Source organism: Elephas maximus, chromosome 5 (genome assembly GCF_024166365.1).
Source record: "Elephas maximus indicus isolate mEleMax1 chromosome 5, mEleMax1 primary haplotype, whole genome shotgun sequence".
Classification (NCBI taxonomy): domain Eukaryota; kingdom Metazoa; phylum Chordata; class Mammalia; order Proboscidea; family Elephantidae; genus Elephas; species Elephas maximus.
The window spans coordinates 86,421,716-86,445,771 of NC_064823.1; the positions used below are offsets into that span (position 1 = coordinate 86,421,716).

At 37.0% G+C, this 24,056-nt stretch overlaps 1 protein-coding gene across 4 annotated transcripts in view; it reads right to left on the reverse strand.

Moving 5' to 3' along the window:
* Nucleotides 1-7,539: 7,539 nt before the first annotated feature.
* The window catches only part of SLC4A4 (solute carrier family 4 member 4), a 387,871-nt gene continuing 371,354 nt past the window's right edge, over nt 7,540-24,056 (reverse strand). For 3 of the 4 annotated variants that reach the window (XM_049886070.1, XM_049886069.1, XM_049886068.1), the window contains exons 23-26: nt 19,992-20,153; nt 12,746-12,842; nt 10,310-10,389; nt 7,540-9,469 (exon numbers count right to left, since the gene is read on the reverse strand). In XM_049886070.1, coding sequence (XP_049742027.1) covers nt 10,346-10,389; nt 12,746-12,842; nt 19,992-20,153 — 303 coding nt within the window. In that variant the 3' untranslated portion in view covers nt 7,540-9,469; nt 10,310-10,345. The remainder of the gene's footprint in view (nt 9,470-10,309; nt 10,390-12,745; nt 12,843-19,991; nt 20,154-24,056) is intronic. The other variant, XM_049886071.1, reaches the window with a different exon arrangement.

Here is a 24,056-nt window from a genome sequence, read left to right on the forward strand (position 1 = left end):
AAGCAATGATTTCTCAAGAATAAAAGAAGAGATTTTTTGATGGTGCCCTGCTACCACCAATGACTGCTCTGACAGGGAACACAACAGAGAATCCCTGATGGAGCAGGAGAAAAGTGGGATGCAGACCTCAAATTCTAGTAAAAAGGTCTGACTGAGACTAGAGAGACCCCAGAGGTCATGGCCCCGAGACTCTCTGTTAGCTCCAAACTGAAACAATTCCTGAAGCCAACTCTTCAGACAAAGATTAGACTGGACTATAAGACATAAAATGACACTGGTAAGGAGTGTGCTTCTTAGCTCAAGTAGATGCATGAGACTATGTCCGCAGCTCCTGTCTGGAGGTGAGATGAGAAGGCAGAGGGGAACAGGAGCTGGTTCAATGGACATGGGAAATACAGGGTGGAGAGGAGGAGTGTGCTGTCACATTGTAGGGAGAACAACTAGGGTCATATAACAATGTGTGTATAAATTTTTGTATGAGAAACTGACTTGAATTGTAAATTTTCACTTAAAGCACAATAAAAAATATATATAAATTATGAATAAGTGAAAAAATAAGATTTTTGAAAGTTAACTTCTTGTCTCTGAAATATTTGTTTTTGTAGGGTTTGTGTATTCTATTAATCTCAGCCTTCCCCATTAATGCTAAAGGCTTTCCTCAAATGCCTTATGATTCTTCTTGTCTATATTTATTTTTACATTTTAGAGTAAGTGAAAAATTTGTTTGATAGGGAACTAGTTGACCTCAGAACTCACTTGAGTGCACAGAAAGGCAAGCAGCCATTAATGCCAGAATTAGGAGAGTTTTTTACAGTGGTGACCAATTTTTCTCAAGGCAATTTATTTAATTATTAAAGAAGACACCTTCATTATTTTACTGACGGGTAAATCTGGCATTAAACTGACTGGCATTCAGAGATGGGAGAAGGGGTTCTGTATACACATGTTCTGTTGATACCTATTTCCAGCCAGCCCAACTTCCCATTCCCATTCTTGCTCCTACCTGCCACGTCTGAGTCCAGAACCTTACTGAGATTCTCCTGGCCGTTAATATATGATCTTGTCAGCAGCCTCCCTCACCTGTGTTCTAGGCTGCAGCTTCCTACAGTTGGCTTCATCACCCAAACTTTCAGTTATTTTTCATTATTCAGAGCTTTGTTGAAGTCTCTAGCTCATCTGTGCCCCTTCCATAATGCTTTTATTCCTTTATAATCATATTAATGGAGTTCCAAAAGGAAGTTTTAGTTCACCAATTTGCACAGAGGTAAATTTCAGTTAAGAAGATGATTCTTGCTGCAGAACAGGGAGTTATATTTGCATGGGGCAGATTAGAGCGTGAGCACCAGTGGGAGGCTAGTTCAGTGACCCCAGTGACAGATGATGGACATCTAGACTAATGTAGTGGCCACGAAGATTTTTATACAGTGAATGATTTAGAGCTATTTTTAAGGAGGTATGACAGAATAGAACTCACGATCTCCTGAATGAATGAAATGAGATGGGGCAGAGTAAAGGGTGACATCCAGAGCTTGGGCAACTGTGTAGCTGATGACATCATTTGCTAGCACAGGGGGGATGAGAGAAGTCTGTTTTGGGAGGATAGGTGGGAAAATTCAATTTGGATATGTTGAAATCTGCCTAAATAATGTCCAAATGTTCTGAAGTCAGTTAGACATGTAAGTTGGAAGCTGGGAGAGAGAGCTGGACTAAAAATACAGATTTGAGAGTCATCAGCATATAGCTGCTATCTGGAGCCATGTGAATGTATACGACAGCTCTGCAGAGCACGCAGAGGAGGGATCAGTCCTCAGACTCCTGAGGAACACTAATACTAAAGAGACAAGAGACGCTAACTAAAAACACTAACACTAAAGAGACAAGAGATGCTAACTAAAAACACTAACACTAAAGAGACAAGAGTAAGGAGAGCTCACAAAGTTGCCTGGGAAGGAGCAGAAGGACGAAAAAAAGACTTAAGAAACACTGACATTTAATTGTTGAAGGAAGATTAAAAAAAAGTATGAAAAACTCTCAGAAGATTTAGGTAGAAATAGACGAGAAAAGCCAGGAAAGTTAGGTTTCCAGAACCTCTATTATTCATCTGATGCACCCTCCTGGCAAAGCTCAACTCTGGATCAGTCCAGCTGTCCTCCTTCATTTGGAGGATTATTGCAATGTTTCCCACTGACAACTCTGTCTCTAGTCCAGCAACTCTCCAATCTATTCCTCATTCTGGGAAAATCTGTTGAATTGTTTCCCTTCTCAAAAGCCATGACAATTGCCACATCCCTTTAACCAAATCCAAACTCTTTGAGCTGATGAAAGGGTCCCATGGTGTCAAACTCTTCTAAGAGGTCTACCATATATATATCCTGGAGAAACAAATAAACTGCTCATCTCTAAAAAGGCTCACTCAGGCTCTCCCGTCTCAGACTTCCACATTCAGTCAGTTATTCCCAGTTCCCTGGCACTTTGCACAGAGAGGCGTAGTCCCCTGAATCCTTCAGACCACTCTGTCTTCACTGCAATGCTGTTTCCTCTCCCTAGACCAATCTTCACTGTACACTTGGCTTCCTTTACAAGTGCTTCAGGTCTCCCCTTCACTATCATTTCTCAGGGAAGCCTTCCCTGTCTGCCCAAGATCCATTATGTCATTTTACTCTCATATTACCCTATCCTTTTTTCCTTTCTCCCCCAAACCAACAAATCAGTTGTCGTGGGGTCAATTCTAATTCACGAGACCTAATGTGCGTCAGAATAGAACTGTGCTCCTTCGCGTTTTCAACGACTGATCTTTAAGAAGTTAATTTCCAGGCGTTTTTCTGATATGCCTCTGGGTGGACTCAAACCACCAACCTTTTGGATAGCAGCTGAGGACGTTAATCATTTGCATCACCCAGGGACTTTTTTTCCCCCATAACTCTTACCATAATCTATAATTTTATATTTGATTTTTGGATCATTTGTGTAGCATATATCTCCTCTTCTAGATCACACACTTCATTAGGGCAGAGACTGTCTGTTTTGTTTACTACTTTAACCAAGCTAAGAATCTGGTACACAGTAGATATCCCATAATTACTGAATAAATGATGGAGTGAATTAATGGAAATTCTCTGTCTGAAACTTTGTTTTGCACCTCCTAGCTAAACCTTCTGCTATACTCTCCATTTGGAATGTCCTAATTCGTCTGGCAAACATTTTTCCACACAAACCGGCATATAGCCTTAGAAGTTTTTCCTGACAATTTGGCCTTATACTTCCAGAAGGAAGTATAAGTGAATACGTGAGTACTTGGGCCTCCACTGTGCCCAACACATACTTCTATTACAGCACCTACAAGCTTTTATTGCGTTACTTTGTTGACATGTCTTTCTGTCCCACTTGATTTTAAGTTGCGTAAAGTTAGGAATTGTGTCTTATTTTTGGTCCTCCAGCAATGAGTCCATTCTGCGTTTATAAACTAATGAATGAACAGAGAATCAGTATATCTTCTCGATGACTCCAAACACTAATTGCAGTACATTTTTACATTTATGACCTGCTGTGGTGTCCTTCCCTCTGCACTAAATAGCCTGATACTTAAGTTCTTGAATGTATTTTACAGTTTTTTTTTTTATCTTCTCTATTCCTGCCAGCTTTAAGCTATTAATTCTTGCTAACCCAGTTTTCTTATCGATAATTACTCATTTCTCGCCTTCTATGTTTTGAGAAATCCATAAATGACCAAGCTCAAGGATTTGAGCTCTTTTGCCAGACGTAAGGTACTCCAGCTGTTATGCCTAGACCTTGAGATAGATAGTTTGGTAGCTCAGAGGCTTCTGTGGCTTAGAGTTCTCTCAGGTCAGGCAGGCGAGGTAGCATATATGAACAGCTGCTGAACTGTAATTTCCTTTGCTTAATATACTAAATATGATTTGATATAAATTTCTTGACTCAGTTATAGGTACACACATCAATATTTAATGAATTCTTTTTGGGTGTATTGAAGAATTAATCAAATTTACCCAAGTTACTAATCTATTCTGAGTGTAGCTTCAGCTCCTTCAAGCTCAGTGATAAAATCCAAACCCCACCCCACGCTTGTCCCCCATTACCACCACCACCACTAGCATGATGCTCAGAGCTATTGCCCATCTTAAGTTTTCAGATTGAAAGACTGTTTTAGCCAATGTTCTTGTCTCATTGTTTCTTTTTTCCAACGTTATTTTTACTGCTACAAATGGGTCTTTCTCGTCCCTCCTATTATTTGTCCCTCAAATCTCTGACTATAACTTAGGGCTGAACTAAATGTTCATAGAGGATTTTAAACATTACATGAAAGCTTGAATAGGCCCTAGCAGGAAGGGTGTGTCATGTATATTCTGTGGAGTACAATTCTGGTATTTTGTTCATTTGAGCAACTATTTTTTAATAAATGCTTATATGCATCATCATGGATTCAAGAAAATGATATTACATATTTCATTAACTTCATAAAAGGGCAATACCAATACTAGCTTCTTAATGAGATCACTCTTATGGCTCTTCGTTGAACACATTTTTTTCTTGCTTTGAACCCTTGAACAATAGCACAATATTAATATTTAAATATATCATTCTTATAATCTTGTATTTTGTATAATTTGTATACTTATTCTATCCTCCTGTCTGGGGTGATTATAAGCAATCTGAAGACAGAGACTCTGACTCACTCGTCTTTGTATTCGCTGTAGCACCCAAAGGAGTAATACAATAGGCACACAGTAATTATCTGAAGGGTTGAACACAAGCACTTGACACTCATAAATGCATAAAGTTACTTTATTTTAAGTATACATTTAATTTTGAAAAATATAAATGCTAAAATATCTCATCTTCTTCATCTCTTAATTCCATAAAAGTCACAATAGAAAGCTTCATAAAACTGTAAAATACTATAATGTTATAGGAATTTTAGGTTTTATGTTGGAAAAAATTATTAGTAATATATTGAAATGTTTTCTGTTCTTTATCATTTTGTTCCACCATGTTGATCTACTTCATTTAAAATAAAAAGATGCATTATTTCTCTAAAGTTAATAAAGACTTAAGAGAATAAAAATAAGAATATCTGAAAGTGCTTATTGATTCTGAAAAGTAATGTGTACGGATATGTACCAGCCATGAAAATGGCTAAAAAGAGGCAACTATTCACTTTTTCACATTGTAGGACTGGGACAAAGTTACTTCTGGCTCTAAAAGAGTCACTGGATGACTTTAGCCCTGAGTTGAAATTTCTTTGCAATATTTGTCTAGGAAACAAGATTCAGAATTTTTGTGTGTACCCTTAGAGCACAAAGAAATGAGCTAAGAAATAAGACATATCCAAATTTCTGGTTAAAAAAAAAAAACACAACTTGACTGATTAGCATATATTATAAAACTTTTTTTTTTATTTCAGGCTGCTATGAAGCTCAATGAAATCATCATCTGAAAAGTCCCAAGGCCTTTCAGATGGTCAAGTACTAAAAAATATCATTTGATTGTATTCAGCCATTTGGTTCCATCGGGCTTCAAATTCATGCTGTGAAAAGCTTGTGCTAAATGTCAAGAAATAAAGAATAAGAATATCTCAGGTTCCTGCACCAAAATCATTAAGTGGTATGAAAAGTATTGAAGAAAACTTTGTCCCATCCCTGAACAATGTCAACCTCTATAATACAACTCAAATGGTTTTGATTTTTAAAGATATGAATCAGCAGTCAATACATTTCAAGTACTTTAACACAGTTTAAAAAACCCAAAAAACTCGGAAGACAATCGTTCTCTATACTAAACACCAGTAAATAGCTGATAAAAGATTTACTCTGTGTGTGTTGGCGCATGTGCATAAAATATACACAAACTGAATTACTGATGTTGATCAATTATTTTTCCCCCATTCTTTTAGGTAGGAGGAAGGCTAAGAAGGGAGGATTTTTACTTTCCTCTGTAACCCCCCCTTCCCCTTGAATCCTTCCCCCGACCCCCACTGGTTGGCAGGAACAATAACAAGAACACTACTGTCTATGGCACTCAAAATAATTATGATTTCACATCATAGAGAAGAGTGACTTTTACAAAAGAAAACAGTATCTCCAAGAGATTTTCTTTCAAATGCAAAACCAAAGGAATTTATGTTCCTTTGATAAGGGAGACCCACACCACAGTGATCTCTTCCCTTCCAACAAGAGCGTTCTACAACCCCACAACTTTTGGTTACAATGCCTAGTGTACATTTTGTCCTTTACTTCTAGAAACTTGAATCTTTTATTTCTGAATTCTACACCTGGGAGAAATACTTGGTGTAAAATTTACTGTTGTATCCTCTGGGTCCTGTCTACATAGAAACAAAGCCACCCAGCAATCTGGTTAGTTCTTAGACAATGAGTAAATTCTGTTAAAATACAGATACAGTCATGAGCCGCCTAATGTCCATTCGGGTAACGTCTGACCACATATGCATCCATGTTCCCGTAAGGTTATTATCAAAAGGTTATTATAGAGTTCAGAAATTCCTGATTAGAGAACAAGATGTATTGATGTAGCACTTAAGAAATATTTCCAAGTTGCACAATGTTCTCATGAGCATCACAAAGTAGTGCATGAATTTATTACGAACCATTGTTTGTATTTAACTCAAAATTTTAATATAATAAACTTTATGGCAGTCCATTCTTAAGTACCAGCTGTCCTTAAGTCAGATGTTCCTAACCCAAGGACTGCCTCTATAAAACACGGTGTTCGTACAACATCTGAATCACATAGCATTCTAGTTCACAGAACATACTGTGGACGTTAAGCAATACATGACTGTAATGTGATAGCTCTGTTTGGACCTCATGTTTTGTTTGGTGACTCCTTCTGTTCCTTTGAAAATAACAATTGTCAAAAAAACTTCCCTGGGTTCCAGAATATTGAAAGGGTTTGATATTATCTGCTCTTTTTAGCAAAAGTAAGTAATATTCTCTGGTCATGTCATTTATCTAACTTGCCACCACAGAATATGGATCATCAATGGAGGCATAGGTAGCTTTTAGATCTACTCAAAGGCTACTCAAAGGCTAAAAAGATGAGTTAAGCTGCTTCGGGAGTTCTTTGAAAAGGACAGAGGGGGCCCATACTTGATTCATGAGCAGAAAAAAAAATTATATCAAGAGCTTTTATAAAGGTACACAAAAGTATCTTTAATGAGATCATAGATTAAGTTAAGCTCAACTTATTATGCATGACTATTTTAAAATTTTATCAATGTTTCCATCAATAGAGGAAACGGTAAAGGTTCCTTATATAGTTTTATATCATGGCAATGGAAAATAGATTTTATAGAATAATAGTAGCTCTAAATACAAACATGATGGCAAAATTTGACATATGAGATTTTAACACAATAACTAATTCCCTACTACCATTTTTATGAAAAAAAATTGTAGGTAATTTATCTCTAATTTATATAAAATTAAAAGTTTATCAGAAATCACAAAGCTGAAAGCTAATTCAGATAATAAAAAATTTATAATCAAAATTTCAAGATGACAGAATTACAATTTAATATAAGAATGAATGAGAGTTAATATGTGTATATCATGAAACCAAAATAAGTGGTTTTGTTCTGGTTTCATTCTGCTTCTAGAATTCCTTCAAAAAACCTGTTATACCTAGGATCTATCATAAATGCGGTAATATGAATCCAAGACTATGGATTCATGATGTAAAATGTTATTTTTAATGCACATTCACAGTATATAATGCAACGTATTAAAAATATTCCATTTAAATACCATGCTAAATTTGGTTAATATAGGCCTAATTGTCAACATGGTACTTTGAAACAGACACATACATACATACCTATATACACATACATGTATATTTTGTATGTCCCAATCACAAAGAACAACTGCCTTTCCATCCTAAACAATGTGTGTGAGTGTTGTGAAAGCATATACACATATACCGCTGCAGATCTATCTGCATTCCCATACACACCTTACAGATGCGCAAATGATCTATTAATTTCCTATGGACTTTGTATTATATACATGGGCTACTGTATCAATGATAGTAACTGATACCTGGGTAATAAACTGTATTTACCCTCATTTGCATAATGAGAAATCTTTTGGACCCCTGATGGGTTTTTCACATGTGGTTTGGGCTTTATGAAAACTAACACAGGAGGCTCAATAACTTTCTCTAACTTTGCACATATGTGCACCAGCCACACACAGAGTATGTACACAAACACACAAATATTTCAAAATGAAAAAATGTCTAACAATACTGCATAGGACATTGACATGGTAATACAATCAGCATCTGTGCTTGGATACCACTATTATCGGACTATCAGTTATTCCCGTTACACTGGGATTACTCCCTTCTCACCCAATCTCCTTCATAGAACAGTTAGATTTCTTTTAAAGAAAGGGAAAAATGGATGCTCAGAAACATTGTGTTTTTAATCTGATATAGCCCTCTGGCTTACCCTAGAGATTGTGTATTTGTGTGTATGTGTAAAAATCACATTATATACAATACAATTTTTACAGAAAGCCTGGCAGCTACAAATAAGAGGTAGAACTACTCAAAACTATGTTTCCTGCTGCAGGAAAAAATTCATTTTTCTTTACAGTAATTAAAAAAAAGTTTAAAAAATTGACAAAAAATAAGTTGCAGGTTAGGCCCCATAATTTAAACAACAAAATCTAGGAAGAAAAATATTCTTCAATGTACTCAACAGATAAGTTCATTAAAGGGTTAAAAAAAGTTGCATAGGAAAAGGGACATTCCAGCACTTTGCTACATTGATGGCAATAGTTGCTCTACAGGGAGTAAAGTACCTTTAGTTTTTCTTCTTTTGAAAACTCTAAGATTAGGGTTTACAAGCAAGAGCAAGTTAGGATAGCAGCACTTTTTCCAGTCCTGGAGAGCTCTATAAGCGAGAATCTGCTTGCAGGTCAAGGTTTGTTTTACCAGACAGAAAGGCAAGCCAGGAAGCACAGCTCCAAAGCTAAAGTTGTAAGTTCCTTCAATATTTTAATAAAAGGTATCAAAAAATCCTTAATACTTTTGCCCTCTGCTTGAGAAAGGAAAGGGACAGGGTCTGTGTCTTGAGTGACAGAGAAATTTGGTTGTCAGAGGACATATCTGAAAGTATGAGAAACAAGGGAGGACTCTTCAGATGCTGTTTTTAAGGAACTATTGTCTTGATTTTACCTATGCAAAAGAAAAGCAGAGAGAGCACTATGTTATTTGGCCAGTGACCAAAACACAAAACAAAACTTCAAAAAATACACAAGTTACCAAAGGAGAAAAACAAGAACATAACGAAAACTGTCAGTTTTAAGAAAGACGAACAGGTTACAATGAAGTTTCTGTTCCCTTGCTCCTCCAGAAATAATCATTGTCTTCAGGCTCAAGTTCTATTCTAATTTGAGGCACAACTTTTATTGGAGTTCTAGGAGGACTAGAGAAAAAGAAAAAGAAAAAAAAGTAAGTAAATCAGGTTTCTTTTACCATCTATTAATTGCTCATGCATTATACAGAAGCCAAATGTGTCATTCTTTGTTCTCTTTGAATACTTATCCTGTCCTTCTATATTAAAAAGAAAAAAACAAAAAAAAAAATGATACTTTAAATGGAATAAGGGTACCAGGAGAGTCAAGAAATCAAGTAAAAATTTCATAAGATCCCACACACAGATTTAAAAAAAAAAAAAAGGAAAGAAAGAAGAAGAAACTAGAAGGAGGACTATCAAAGGTGGGTTATACTAAGATTAAAAGAAAACAACATTAAGACAAAACTCAGAGATTTCACTCTCTTGAAAAGCAAATAGGACCTGGAATCTCTAGAATCTTGTTAAGAGGGAAGGAAACTACTGGAGAAGAGCTGTCAGGAAACAACCCAAAACCAAAACCCACTGCCGTCGAGTTGATTCCGACTCATAGCGACTCTATAGGACAGAGTAGAACTGCCCCATAGAGTTTCCAAGGAGTACCTGGTGGATTCAAAGGCTGGACAGTTACCCCTTAAATCAGAGATGATACTGAGATTCTAAGAGCTAACATTGATCCTGGGCTTTAACTTAATGGCACTAAAGATTCCATTATTTCTAAGCATTAAGTAGGTCTCTTATAACGCTTTCTACCAGTAAAAGCTGGGATGAGGTTCTGGGATTGGTAATTTATTTAAGATAAATCTTAGAGTGGAAGAAGAACAAGAAGTTCTGCCAATAACAGGCCACGAACTACATTTCTGTGGGGCAATCATCTCGCAGAACAACAAAAAATACTGGGCTGTCCTTTACCTTGGCGTACCAAGTGACTGAAGGAAAGGAATTTTATCAGCATGATGTGTGGCGTTCAAGGAATGTTGGTGATCTTTCTCCTGGGGAGGAAAAAAAAAAAGTTTAAAAATCATATGTAGTAGATCTTTAGTAAAGTATAAAATTAAGAGTAAAAATAAAAATGTTTACAAAAATCAGTCTGTCCTCTCACTGATGCATTTTTTCACAAATGGAAAGAATAAGACAGACAAGTTTAGATAGTTTAAATAAACATTGTATCAAACTAAGAATTTAAGCAGGATCACTTAGCTTCATTTACTCTAGGTTTTCTGGGATGGACCATTGTTGTTCTTTTCAGTGAGAGGAGAAAGAGAGAGGAACCATGTTTAGCAGGTGATAGCACTGACTTTAATGCCCAAGGCATTGGTTTTTCTTTCATCTTCAGCATTCACAATTTTATCCTGCTGTTATTCATGAGAGAAAACAAAAAAGATTGAGGAAATTTCTACTTCTATCATATTTTGTTCTTTCATGGATTGTAAATGATGAACATGACATAGAAAATATTTCAGTAAAAATAAACATGCTTATTCTGTTTAAGTAAATTTTTAATATATCAATTTCTATGAATCCTTTTTAAGGATTTTTTGAGCATATAAAGAACAATTAGCACCACATAATCAATTTGCCATAAACCTTTTCCAGAAGCCTCAAATTCTGGCTAATGATGGCTTTTTTTTTTTAAGCCACCTTTAAACTGCACTTAGAAGGGCAATATCAGGTTATGATGCCAACAGAAGAAATATATGCTATGCTCCAGTCAGTCTTCTTTTGCCATTAATGCTCTAGACATAAAAAATGAAGCCAGATCATGGTTTAAGGGAGCTTGGATTCAAATAGAAAATCTTAACCAAATCCTGTTGATAGAAATGAGCAGAAATTAGCTCTTAAATTGGATACCAAAGATGAGATTGTTTTAATATTTTGTTCCTTAAACCCAGTATGGTAGCTAGCCTCCAGGATAGCTCCCAATGATGTCCACTCCCATGGTATTTGTGTCCTTGTGAGATTCCTTCCACATTGTACCAGGATTGGTAGATGTTTCTCATAGAATATGGCAGACGCGATGGTATGTTACTTCTGATATTTGGTTATAAAAAACATTATAGCTTCTGTCTTGGTTTCTCTCTCTCTCTCCCTCTCCCTCCCTCTAACCCCTCTGAGGAAAGCCATGTCAGGAGAAGCCCTATGGAGATACCCACGTGTCAGGAAACAGAATTTCCAAGCAATGGCCTCGTAAGTGAGCTTGGAACCGGATTCCCCAGCTACGGTGCAGCCTTCAGAGATTTCAGTCCCAGCCAATAAATAGCATGACTGCACCCTCATGAGAAACCCTAAACCAGAACCATCTCAGCTGCTTCTAAATTTTTGACTGTCAAGAACTGTGTGAGAAAATACCTGTTTGTTGTTTTAAGCTGCTAAGTTTTGTGTTAATTTGTTACGCAGCAACAGATAACCATTATAATCCATTTCCCCCCAAAACAGTCATTAATTTGAAAGTTTTCTTGGTAACCTCTTATGGAAGTTGAAGCGGTATTGTCAAACAGAAATAAAAATGAGCCTCAACTCTCTTTTTTCCCTGTAAGAGAGAAGTATATTTTGAAGTACATCTGGATCTGAGAAATCAAAGTAAATAGTAGCTTGGAGGTGACTGCTGCTTGCTATTCGAAAAGTTTAAGACACTCACTAATGTTACAAGAGAAGTTTTCTCCCTTTAAAAGTGGCCTATTAATTCAACAGAAAAGCTGCCATGTCTCAAACCATTATACCTTAGCCACAGACTATTACCCCAAAAAGAGCAGTGCAGTTACAAAAAGTGTTTTCAAATACATGGGGAACAAAGCAATTAGGAAGAAAATGCACGTATCTTATAAATTATACCTAAAAAGTTGTGCTAATATTTCATGATTGCCAATTTAATTGAAAATAACAATTATTCCAAATTCTCAATATTAGCAATTGATTCATTGATCATTGAGAGACCCATGATGCAATTTCACTTTTGAGCTGATTTGGTCATTGGTTGAAACCTAAGGAAGACAAACAGTTAACAGACAGTGATGTAGTACTATAAGCTGCAATTCTAAATTCAAGGAGAAGAAAGAAAAATGAATAAAAAACATGGTTACAAGTTCAGCAATTGGAAGGAACTTGCAATGACTTCGGTGAGAGAAAAGACAACCAAACACAAACTTAAAAGTTATGGATGAAAGGAAGAAGTTAAGAATGAAGCTCAGGGATTGTAAAAATAAGGTTTTATAATGAAGTGTAAACCTTCACATAGAAAAAAAAAAGAGAAGATAGAGGGAAAATTAATGTAGATGACAGTTCTGAAGTTTTTTCTCGGCAAGTACAAATCATATTCAAGCAGGCACGCAAGAGGTTAGTTCTACTCACTGTCGGAAGGTTTGCTATCACTTAGGAAAGGCTGCTGTTCCATGATGTCCATTGGAATTTTAATACTTGGAACTTTTTCTGAGTATGGGCAGTCAGACTGGAAAAGAAATGCATAAAAATTTTTAGAATGTTTTTTATTATACAGCTCCCCTACCTCCCAGTATAGATCGAACCTCTCATATTATCATTTATGTTTTTTTAAGAACAAAAGTCTTAGATATACTCTTTTGTACTTTGCTACCTTTTCAAATTCTACACAATCCCATCCTGTTTATTTTCATCTCTTCTGAGTTAATTGTATTCCATCAATGAAAACTAGAACTATACCAAGTGGAGATCACTACAATTTAGAACAACTTTAAAGCTTTCTATAAACTGGATTCCCAATCAACAGACACTTATGGGTTTGCTGTATGTGTGTAGTAAATAATCTCAGTCTGAAAACAGATTAAATCTGCTATTTTAGAAGGCTTCTAGGAAACTTCCTAAATTATTATATGGTGTTGAAATTCTTGATTTGTTCATGTTCCTTGACTCTGTTTCCAGGAAAATAATGACCCCAACTTTCTTCCCAAGACAGGTCACAGATTTTTCTAACATCTACTACCTTATGACCTTCCATACCACTTGAAAATAATCCTCCCTTACGTTAATACTCTAGCAAATATTACTTTATTGTTAAAAATTCATTTCAATGTGGTTATAGTATATTTGATATTTGAAAACCTAAGCAAAACATGAGAAAATAAAAAAAGAATGCTGCCTATGATGGTCAGACAAATGCAGAATCATAATCAGAATAAAAAGGTATAAAACCATGCAGCTAATGATGGGACTGCATAAAAAACTGTCCATCTAATCAAAACTGTAATCGATTTCTAAAGGATTATCACTTTGTTTTTCTTTGTTTTATTTATTTATTTATAATTCATGATACTGAATCCAAATCTATGTTTGGACGGAAAAGATCCAACTCATTTCTTAACCAAAACTATCTAAGAGATTATCTTTATATGAAAGAACATATGGGAACTAGGGTTTAAAGAAAGAAAAACTAAATCTTAACAAAAACTACTACCCACACTGAAAATTCCTTTACGAGTGAATATAACGATGGTAATGACACAGAATATTTTTTTAGAGGATTGTTGTTGTTAGGTGCCGTCGAGTCGGTTCCGACTCGTAGCGACCCTATTATGCACAACAGAACGAAACACTGCCCGGTCCTGCGCCATCCTTACAATCATTGTTATGCTTGAGCTCATTGTTGCTGCCACTGTGTCAGTCCACCTCGTTGAGGGTCTTCCTCTTTTCCAATGACCCTGTACTCTGCCAAGCATGATGTCCTCCTCCAGGGACTGATCCCTCCTGACAATATGTCCAAAGTATGTAAGATGCAGTTTCGCCATCCGAGCCTCCAAGGAGCATTCTGGCCTCACTTCTTCCAAGACAGATCTGTTCGTTCTTTTGGCAGTCCATGGTCTGTTCAATATTCTTCGCCAACACCACAATTGAAAAGCATCAACTTTTCTTTGGTCTTCCTTATTCATTGTCCAGCTTTCACATGCATATGATGTGATTGAAAATACCATGGCTTGGGTCAGGCGCACCCTATTCTTCAGGGTGACATCTTTGCTCTTCAACACTTTAAAGAGGCCCTTTGCAGCAGATTTACCCAATGCAATGTGTCTTTTGATTTCCTGACTGCTGGTTCCATGTGTGTTGACTGTGGACCCAAGTAAAATGAAGTCCTTGACAACTTCAATCTCTTCTCTGTTTATCGTGATGCTGCTCATTGGTCCAGTTGTGAGGATTTTTGTTTTCTTTATGCTGAGATGCAGCCCATACTGAAGGCTGTGGTCTTTGATCGTCATCAGTAAGTGCTTCAGGTCCTCCTCACTTTCAGCAACCAAGGCTGTGTCATCTACATAACGCAGGTTGTTAATGAGTCTTCCTCCAATCCTGATGCCCCATTCTTCTTCATATAGTCCAGCTTCTCATATTATTTGTTCAGCATACAGATGGTGAAAAATACAACCCTGACGCACACCTTTCCTGACTTTAAACTAGGCAGTAGCCCCTTGTTCTGTCCAAACAACTGCCTCTTGATCTATGTAAAGGTTCCTCATGAGCACAATTAAGTGTTCTGGAATTCCCATTCTTCACAATGTTATCCATAGTTTGTTATGATCCACACAGTCAAATGCCTTTGCATAGTCAATAAAACACAGGTAAATATCCTTCTGGTATTCTCTGCTTTCATCCAGGATCCATCTGACATCAGCAATGATATCCCTGGTTCCACATCCTCTTCTAAAACCGGCCTGAATTTCTGGCAGTTCCCTGTCAATATAATGCTGCAGCTGCTTTTGAATGATCTTCAGCAAAATTTGCTTATGTGTGATATTAATGATATTGTTCTATAATTTCCACATTCAGTTGGATCACCTTTCTTGGCAATAGGCATAAATATGGATCTCTTACAGTCAGTTAGCCAGGAAGCTCTCTTCCATGTTTCTTGGCATAGATGAGTGAGCACCTCCAACACTGCATCTGTTTGTTGAAACATCTCAATTGATATTCCATCAATTCCTGGCGCCTTGTTTTTCGCCAATGCCTTCAGAGCAGCTGGGACTTCTTCCTTCAGTACCATTGGTTCCTGATCATATGGCACCTCTTGAAATCATTGAATACAGACTAATTCTTTTTGGTATAATGACTCTGTGTGTTCCTTCCATCTTCTTTTGATGCTTCCCGCGTCGTTTAATATTTTCCTCATGGAATCCTTCACTATTGCAACTCGAGGCTTGAATTTTTTCTTCAGTTCTTTAAGTTTGAGAAACGCCGAGTGTGTTCTTCCCTTTTGGTTTTCCATCTCTAGCTCTTTGCACATGTCATTATAATACTTGGTCTTCTCGAGAGGCCCTTTGAAATCTTCTGTTCAGTTCTTTTACTTCATCAATTCTTCCTTTTGCTTTAGCTGCTCGATGCTCAAAAGCAAGTTTCAGAGTCTCCTCTGACATCCATCTTGGTCTTTTCTTTCTTTCCTGTCTTTTCAGTGACCTCTTGCTTTCTTCATGGATGATGTCCTTGATGTCATTTCACAACTCATCTGGTCTTCGGTCACTAGTGTTCAGTGCATCAAATCTGTTCTTCAGATGGTCTCTAAATTCAGGTGGGATATACTCAAGGTCATATTTTGGCTCTTGTGGACTTGCTCCGATTTTCTTCAGTTTCAGCTTGAACTTGCATTTGAGCAAGCTCCTGGCCTTGTTCTGACTGATGATATTGAGCTTTTCCATCGTCTCTTTCCACAGATGTAGTCAATTTGATTTCTGTGTGTTCCATCTGGCGAGGTCCATGTGTACAGTCACCGTTTATGTTGGTGAAAGAAGGTATTTGCAATGAAGAAGTCGTTGGTCTTGCAAAATTCTATCATTCGATCTCCAGCATTGTTTCTATCACCAAGACATATTTTCCAACTACTGATCCTTCTTCATTTCCAACTTTTGCATTACAATCACCAGTAATTATCAATGCATCTGGATTGCATGTTCGATCAATTTCAGACTGCCGCAGCTGATAAAAATCTTCTATTTCTTCATCTTTGACCCTAGTGGTTGGTACGTAAATTTGAATAATAGTCATATTAACTGGTCTTCTTTGTAGGCATATGGATATTATCCTATCACTGACAGCGTTGTACTTTAGGATACATCTTGAAATGTTCTTTTTGACGATGAATGTAACACCATTCCTTTTCCAGTGGTCATTCCCAGCATAGTAGACTATATGATTGTCTGATTCAAAATGGCCAATACCAGTCCATTTCAGCTCACTAATACCTAGGATATCGATGTTCATGCGTTCCATTTCATTTTGGATGATTTCCAATTTTCCTAGATTCATACTTTGTACACTCCAGGTTCTGATTATTAATGGATGTTTGCAGCTGTTTCTTCTCATTTTGAGTTGTGCCACATCAGCAAATGAAGGTCCTGAAAACTTTACTCCATCCATGTCATTAAGGTCAATTCTACTTTGAGGAGGCAGCTCTTGTGTGTTGCTGTGATGCTGGAGGCTATGCCACCAGTATTCAGATACCAGCAGAGTCACCCATGGAGGACAGGTTTCAGCTGAGCTTCCAGACTAAGACAGACTAGGAAGAAGGACCCGGCAGTCTACTTCTGAAAAGCATTAACTAGTGAAAACCTTATGATTAGCAGCGGAACATTGTCTGATATATGCTGGAAGATGAGCCCCCCAAGTTGGAAGGCACTCAAAAGATGACTGGGGAAGAGCTGCCTCCTTTACAGGATTAAGGTAATATAATTAAAATGACAAAAAGGAAAAAAAATCAAGATGCTACATGCACCTACCTTTATGAGAATGCTAAGAGAGGCAAATCCTATTATAGTATTTCAAACATTTCCCAAAATATTATCATTTATAGGTGGACAGGCCCGCAACCTATCAGGTTCAAAAGTAACTGTGAATGGCTCAAAATATTGGTAAGCCATGATGTCCATGACTACTCAAAATATTAGAGCTCCGTGCTCCTGGGTGGCTCCCTGGATCCATAAACCTCACAGCATGAGGCTATCAGGTGAACATCAGAAGAGCCACCTTCCAAATGCAGATGTCCCAAATAATGAGATCAATAAATAGAACTTGCTACACAGGTACACTGGATTCACTATGCAAGAAGAAATGTGTAAGTTTGTTTTGGGGGTTGTGGGGAGAAAAGAAAGAGTAAGAAACAAGTCAAGCACAGCATTATCTTCAAGAACTCTAGAGCTAGAGATATGGAACTGAAGATAAGAAATATTATTAATAAAAGGGCAGCATTGTTAAAATAAAATATGATTTGTTGAAAATAAAATCTAAAAAATTGCAAGAAACTTTTCAAGAGCTCATTTGATCCAATTACTGGCACTAGAGAAGATGACATTTTAAACTATTCCCCAAAGTTGATACTTTTTTTTCTTAAAAAACCATTAGAGAAGAGAATTCCATAACATTACTTCACACATTCAAAATGAGTCATGAATTTTAAGTTGAGTGCCCATGTACATAAGCTGAGGTACCTGTTTTGAAAATTCAAGATGAAACACTAATTATCTTAATATTTCAGGCAACCTTGTTTCTTCTAATCTTGAACGGTCCAAAAATTATTTCAAATTTTGATTTCTATCCAAATGGGTAAATATGTCATTTTTCTTAGCACTGTATTCTTACGCAAATAACATGCACCTTCTACATTTGTTTGCCAACTACACCCTCCCCCTGTGAAGTATTTTCATAAGTGCTGCTATGCCAATTTTTTTTACATGTTGCTGTAAAAAATAATTTGCATAGCGTGTTATGAAAATACTTGGGGAAGGAAGGGTGTAGTTGGCAAATGTAGAAGGTACATGCTATTTGCATGAAAATATGGTACTACATCTAGTCAATTTAAACACTGTCATGGATTGAATTATGTCTCCCCAAAAATGTGTGTATCAATTTGGCTGGGCCATGGTTCCCAGTACTGTGTGATTTTCCTATGTGTTGTAAATCCTGCCTCTACGACGTTAATGAGGGAGGATGGGCAGCAGTTGTGTTAGTGAGGCAGGACTCAGTCTACAAGATTGAATTGTGTCTTGAGGCAATCTCTTGAGATATAAAAGATAGAAGTGAGCAGAGAGACACAGGGACCTCACTCCACCAAGAAAGCAGTGCCAGGGGCAGAGTGCATCCTTTGGACCTCGGGTCTTTGGGTGGTGGAGAAGCTCCTAGTTCAGGGGAAGATTGATGAGAAGGCCAACAGAAGGAGAAAGCCTTCCCCTGGATCTAACACCCTGAATTTGGACTTTTCGCCCGCTTACTTTTTTTTTTTTTACTCTTTGTTAAAGCCATCCACTTGTGGTATTTCTGTTATAGCAGCACTAGATGACTAAGACAAACATATTCTCTCTTTTTATGTCATTACTGGAAACAGAAAATCTATATGCTTGTTAAGACAGTCATAAAAGCTCCCTCAGATTTTTTTTTCTCTTTAGCTAAATATGCCTTGCGTATTTAGCCTTTTCTTACTGGATCAGTTCATCTAAAATCTAATTCTGCCTGTTAGTTTCCTTCACTGTACTATTTCCAAGTTCTCCAAAAAGAGTATACTCAGAAAGCCTGATCAATTGGAAATAAGATTAGAATTTTGGCTTTGCCATCTATGGCTGTGTACACTTTGAAAAATGACTTAACATTTCTCAGTCTAAATTTTTTCATCTGAAAAACAGGAGCAAAACTTTAAAGAGCTGTTTTATAACAATTAAGGATTAGGTATGCATTATCAATCAATATTATCATGTACAGAGTAGATGCTTATTAAAAAAATAACTATGCCTTCACTTTAGAATAGGTGAGAATACAAAAAATAATAATAATTTGTGATAGTGCACTGCTTGAAGTCCAGATTGGATCTTCACATAGAAAATGTCATTTTGGCAGTCCCTTCAAAAGACTACTGGAGAAGCTGTATGTGTGTGTGTTAAGGAAAACAAACACCAGATTTTCTCCTAGCACTGATTACCGACCCCCACTGAAGCATCTGTGTTTCTGCAAAATAGTCTCCTGCAGAAAATAAATGGGCAACAATTTTATTTCTTCACTTAACCACCCAATTATAGGAGGACCATCTGGACTATGACACTGAACACTACAATTATGTAAGAACCCAAATTCTAATTCTTTTTCTTTATATTGAAGGGTTACAGAGAAGTAATTTTAAATCATGTTAGTCTAAGTACAATAGTATAGAACTTTGCTTGAGGGTCTACTCAAGTAGATACATAGATCATGTGGGTGTGGTCATTAACATCTGTCCATATTATGCTTAAAATCACATAAAATTGATAGCTATTGTCTCATATTTAAAGCCTAGATTATCAAGAGCAAACAAGTATATTTTATAGTATTACTATGCAAATTTCCTCTATGAGATTGTAATTGTTTTAAAGGTGGTGGGTTTTTTTTTTTTAGAATTCACTATGTCACTATGGTTACAGAAAGACTTCAGAAAATATAAAATACCAAAGAGAGAAACCCAAGGTGAACAAGGAAAGGTGAAATGAATAACATGTGACATGACCAGGTATACACTCTTGGAACTTGGTTCTTCATCTCACACATCTCTCATCAGAGATTTAAAAATATATATTTTTCACATTTTTTTCTTTAAATTACTTTGGAATTTTGAAAAGTTCCTTACATCATCATTGTCACTGTCTAGACTTCCTTTCTTCTTTTTCTTTTTCTTCTCATCTTCCTTCTTTTTCTTGTCCTTTTCTGGAATGACATCATCAAGGAAGCTAAGGTCATGCTGGGAGAAGAAGTAGTCCATGCCTCTTCTGACAGCTACAAGTGCCAAGATCTGGAAGGATAAATGTAAAAAGTATGAGAGAACACCATGTAAGATGAAGTCATTGTGAGTATTGATATTGCCACATCAAAGTAAGCAGAAATCTATTTAATATAAGGCTAGAGTATGACAGAACTCATATGGCTTTTACAGACTTACATTAAGTGGACCATGAACATTTTCTTCATGGGGAAAGTTGGTTCACAGAAAGTTAAAACTCATTTTTTGTTCACTGAACAGTATAATTTCATTCAAGCAAAATTTTAATGTGAAAGGATTATTTTTTGAAACCATTTCCTTCTGTGTCAGATTTTTAACACAATATCTGAAATTTAAAGGGGAAAGTAATCTGTTTATGATTACTAATTATTCAGAATTAAAATATTGTATGTTGTTGTTGTTGTTAAGTGCTATTGAGTCAGTTCTGACTCATAGTGACCCTAGGTACAACAGAAAGGACACTGCCCAATTCTGTGCCATTCTCAGGATCATTATTATGCTTGATCCCACTGTTGCAGCCACTGTGTCAGTCCATCTCATCGAGGGTCTTCCTCTTTTTAGTTGACCCTATACTTTACCAAGCATGATGTCCTTCTCAAGGGACTGATCCCTCCTGATAAAACGCCCAAAGTAAGATGAAGTCTTGCCACCCTTGCTTCTAAGGAGCATTCTGATTTTATGTACTGGGACTCATAATAGATTCAACAGCAACTGGTTTCTTTTTCACTTCAATCACTACCATTAACTGCTTACCATGTGCCAGCTGCTGTACTAAACACTTAGGTGTTATTATCTTATTTACTCCCCATCAAAACCTTGAGAAGTAGATATTATCATCTCCATTTTACAGCTGAGGAAACTGAAGTTTAGAGACATTGAGTATCTTATCCAACATCACAGTGCCATAAAGGAAAGATACCAACAGTCCCACTTGTCTACCTCCAAAACCAGTATTCTTAAACTCTGTATCTTTGATTCTATGAATTGATCTTGAAGAGTAATCACTAGTTGATATTTAATAAGTCACCCAATCTGTCTAAATTTGGACAAAAAGTACTGCATCTGTTATTTAAACTGATTTCTGTAGTACAACGATATTTTTTAAAAATAACCTGCATGTGTGCCTATTATGTGTCAGGCATTGTGCTATTGTTGTTTTGTGCCCTCAGTCAACTCCAACTCACAGTGACCTTACAGGATAGCGTAGAACTGCTCCCATAGGGTTTCCTAGGCTGTAATCTTTACGGGAGTAGACTGCCACACATTTCTCCTTCAGAGTGGCTGGTAAGAACCAACCACAGATCTTTCAGGTAGCAGCTGAATGCTTAACCACTGTGCCATCAGGGTTCCTTGGCATCATGCTTGTTCTTGTTGTTTGTTAAGTGCTGTCAAGTCGGTTCTGACTCATAGTGACCCAATGTACAGCAAAATGAAACACTGTCCAGTCCTGCACCATTCTCAAAATTGTAGCTATGTTTGAGACCATTGTTAAAGCCTCTGTGTCAATCCATCTCATGGAGGGTCTTCTTTTTAGCTGACCGTCTACCTTACAAAGCATGATGTCCTTCCCTAGGGACAGGTCCCTCCTGATAACATATCCAAAGTACATGAGATGAGGTCTCGTCAACCTTGCTTCTAAGGGGCACTTTGGCTGTACTTCTTCCAAGACAGACTTGTTCATTCTTCTGGCAGTCCATGGTATATTCAATATTCTTCGCCAACACCACAATTAAAAGGCATCAGTACTTTGGTTTTCCTTATTCATTGTCCAACTTTCACGTGCATATGAGGTCACTGAAAACATCATGACTTGGGTCAAGTTCACCTTAGTCCTCAAAATGACATCTTTGCTTTTCAACACTCTAACAAGGTCTTTTGCAGCAAATTTCGTTTGATTTCTTGACTGCTGCTTCCATGGGCCTCAATTGTGGATCCAAGTAAAACGGAATCCCTGACAACTTCAATAATTTCTCCATTTATCATGATGTTCCTTATTGGTGCAGTAGTGAGGATTTTTGTTTTATGTTGTGGCGCAATCCATACTGAAGGCTGTAATCTTTGATCTTCATCAGTAAGTGCTTCCAGTCCTCTTGGCTTTCGTCAAGCAAGGTCGTGTCCTTTCCATATTGCAGGCTGTTAATGAGTCTTCCACCAATCCTGATGTTGTGTTTTTCTTCATATAATCCAGTTTCTTGGATTATTTGCTAAGCATACAGATTGAATAAGCATGGTGAAAGGATACAATCCTGACACACACATTTCCTGATTTTAAACAATGCAGCATCTCCTTATTTTGTACACATGACTGCATCTTCATCTATTTACAGGTTCCACATGACTACAGTTATGTGTTCTGGATTTTCCATTCTTCACAATGCTAGCAATAATTTTTTATGATCCACACAGTCAAATGCTTTTGCATAGTCAATGAAACACAGGTAAACATCTTTCTGGTATTCTCTGCTTTCACTCAAGATCCACCTGACATCAGCAATGATATCCCGCATTCTATGTTCTCTTCTGAATCCTGCTTGAATTTCTGGCAGTTACCTGTGGATGTACTGCTGCAACCATTTTTGAATTATCTTCAGAAAATTTTTACTTGCATGTGCTTTGAATGATATTGTTCAATAATTTCCACATTCTGTTGGATCATCTTTCTTTGGAATGAGCATAAATACGGATCTCTTCCAGTCAGTTGCTCAGATAGCTGTCTTTCAAATTTCTTGGCATAGATAAGCACCTCAGGCGTTGCATCCATTTGTTGAAACATCTCATTTGGTATTCTGTCAATCCCTGGAGCTTTGTTTTTCGCCAATGCCTTCAGCGCAACAACTTGGGTTTCTTCCTTCAACATCCTTGATTCTTGATCATATGCTATCTCCTGAAATGGCTGAACTTTGACCAACTCTTTTTGGTACAGTGTCATGGACTGAATAGGGTACCCCCAAAACACCTGTCAACTTGGCTGGGCCATGATTCCCAATATTACATGATCATCTGCCATTTTGTCATCTGATGTGATTTCCCTAAGTATTATAAATTCTGTCTCTATGATATTGATGGGATAGGATTATCAGCAGTTATGTTAGTGGGGCAGGACTCAATCTACAAGATTAGATTGTGTCTTAAACCAATCTGTTTTGAGATATAAAAGAGAGAAGTGAGCAGAGAGACATGGGGACCTCATACGACCAAGAAGGCTGCACCGGGAGCAGAGTGCATCCTTTGGACCTGAGGTTCCTGTGCTGAGAAGCTCCTAGTACAGGGGAAGATTTATGACAAGGATCTTCCTTCAGAGTCAGTAGAGACAGAAAGCCTTCCTCTGGAGCTGAATTTGGACTTCTAGCCTACTAGACGGTGAGAAAATAAATTTTTCTTTCTTAAAGCCATCCACTTGTGGTATTTCTGTTATAGCAGCACTAGATGACTAAGACACACAGTGACTGTATTCCTTCCATCTTCTTTTGGTGTTTCTTGCATTGTTCAATATTTTGCCTACAGAATCCTTCAACATTGTAAATCGAGGCTTGAATTTTTTCTTCAGTTCTTTCAGCTTAAGAAATGCCAAGCATGTTCTTCCCTTTTGGTTTTCTATCTCCAGGTCTTTGCTCATTTCATTATAATACTTTACTTTGTCTTCTTGAGCCACCCTTTGAAATCTTCTGTTCAGCTCTTTTGCTTCATCATTTCTTCCACTTGCTTTAACTACTCTAAGTTCAAGAGCAAGTTTCAGAGTCTCCTCTGACATCCAGTTTGGTCTTTTCTTTCTTTCCTGTCTTTTTTAATGACCTTTTGCTTTCTTCATATATGATGTCCTTGATGTCATCCCACAACTTGTCTGGTCTTCAGACATTAGCATTCAATGCATCAACTCTGTTCTTGAGATGGTCTCCAAGTTCAGGTCGGATATAC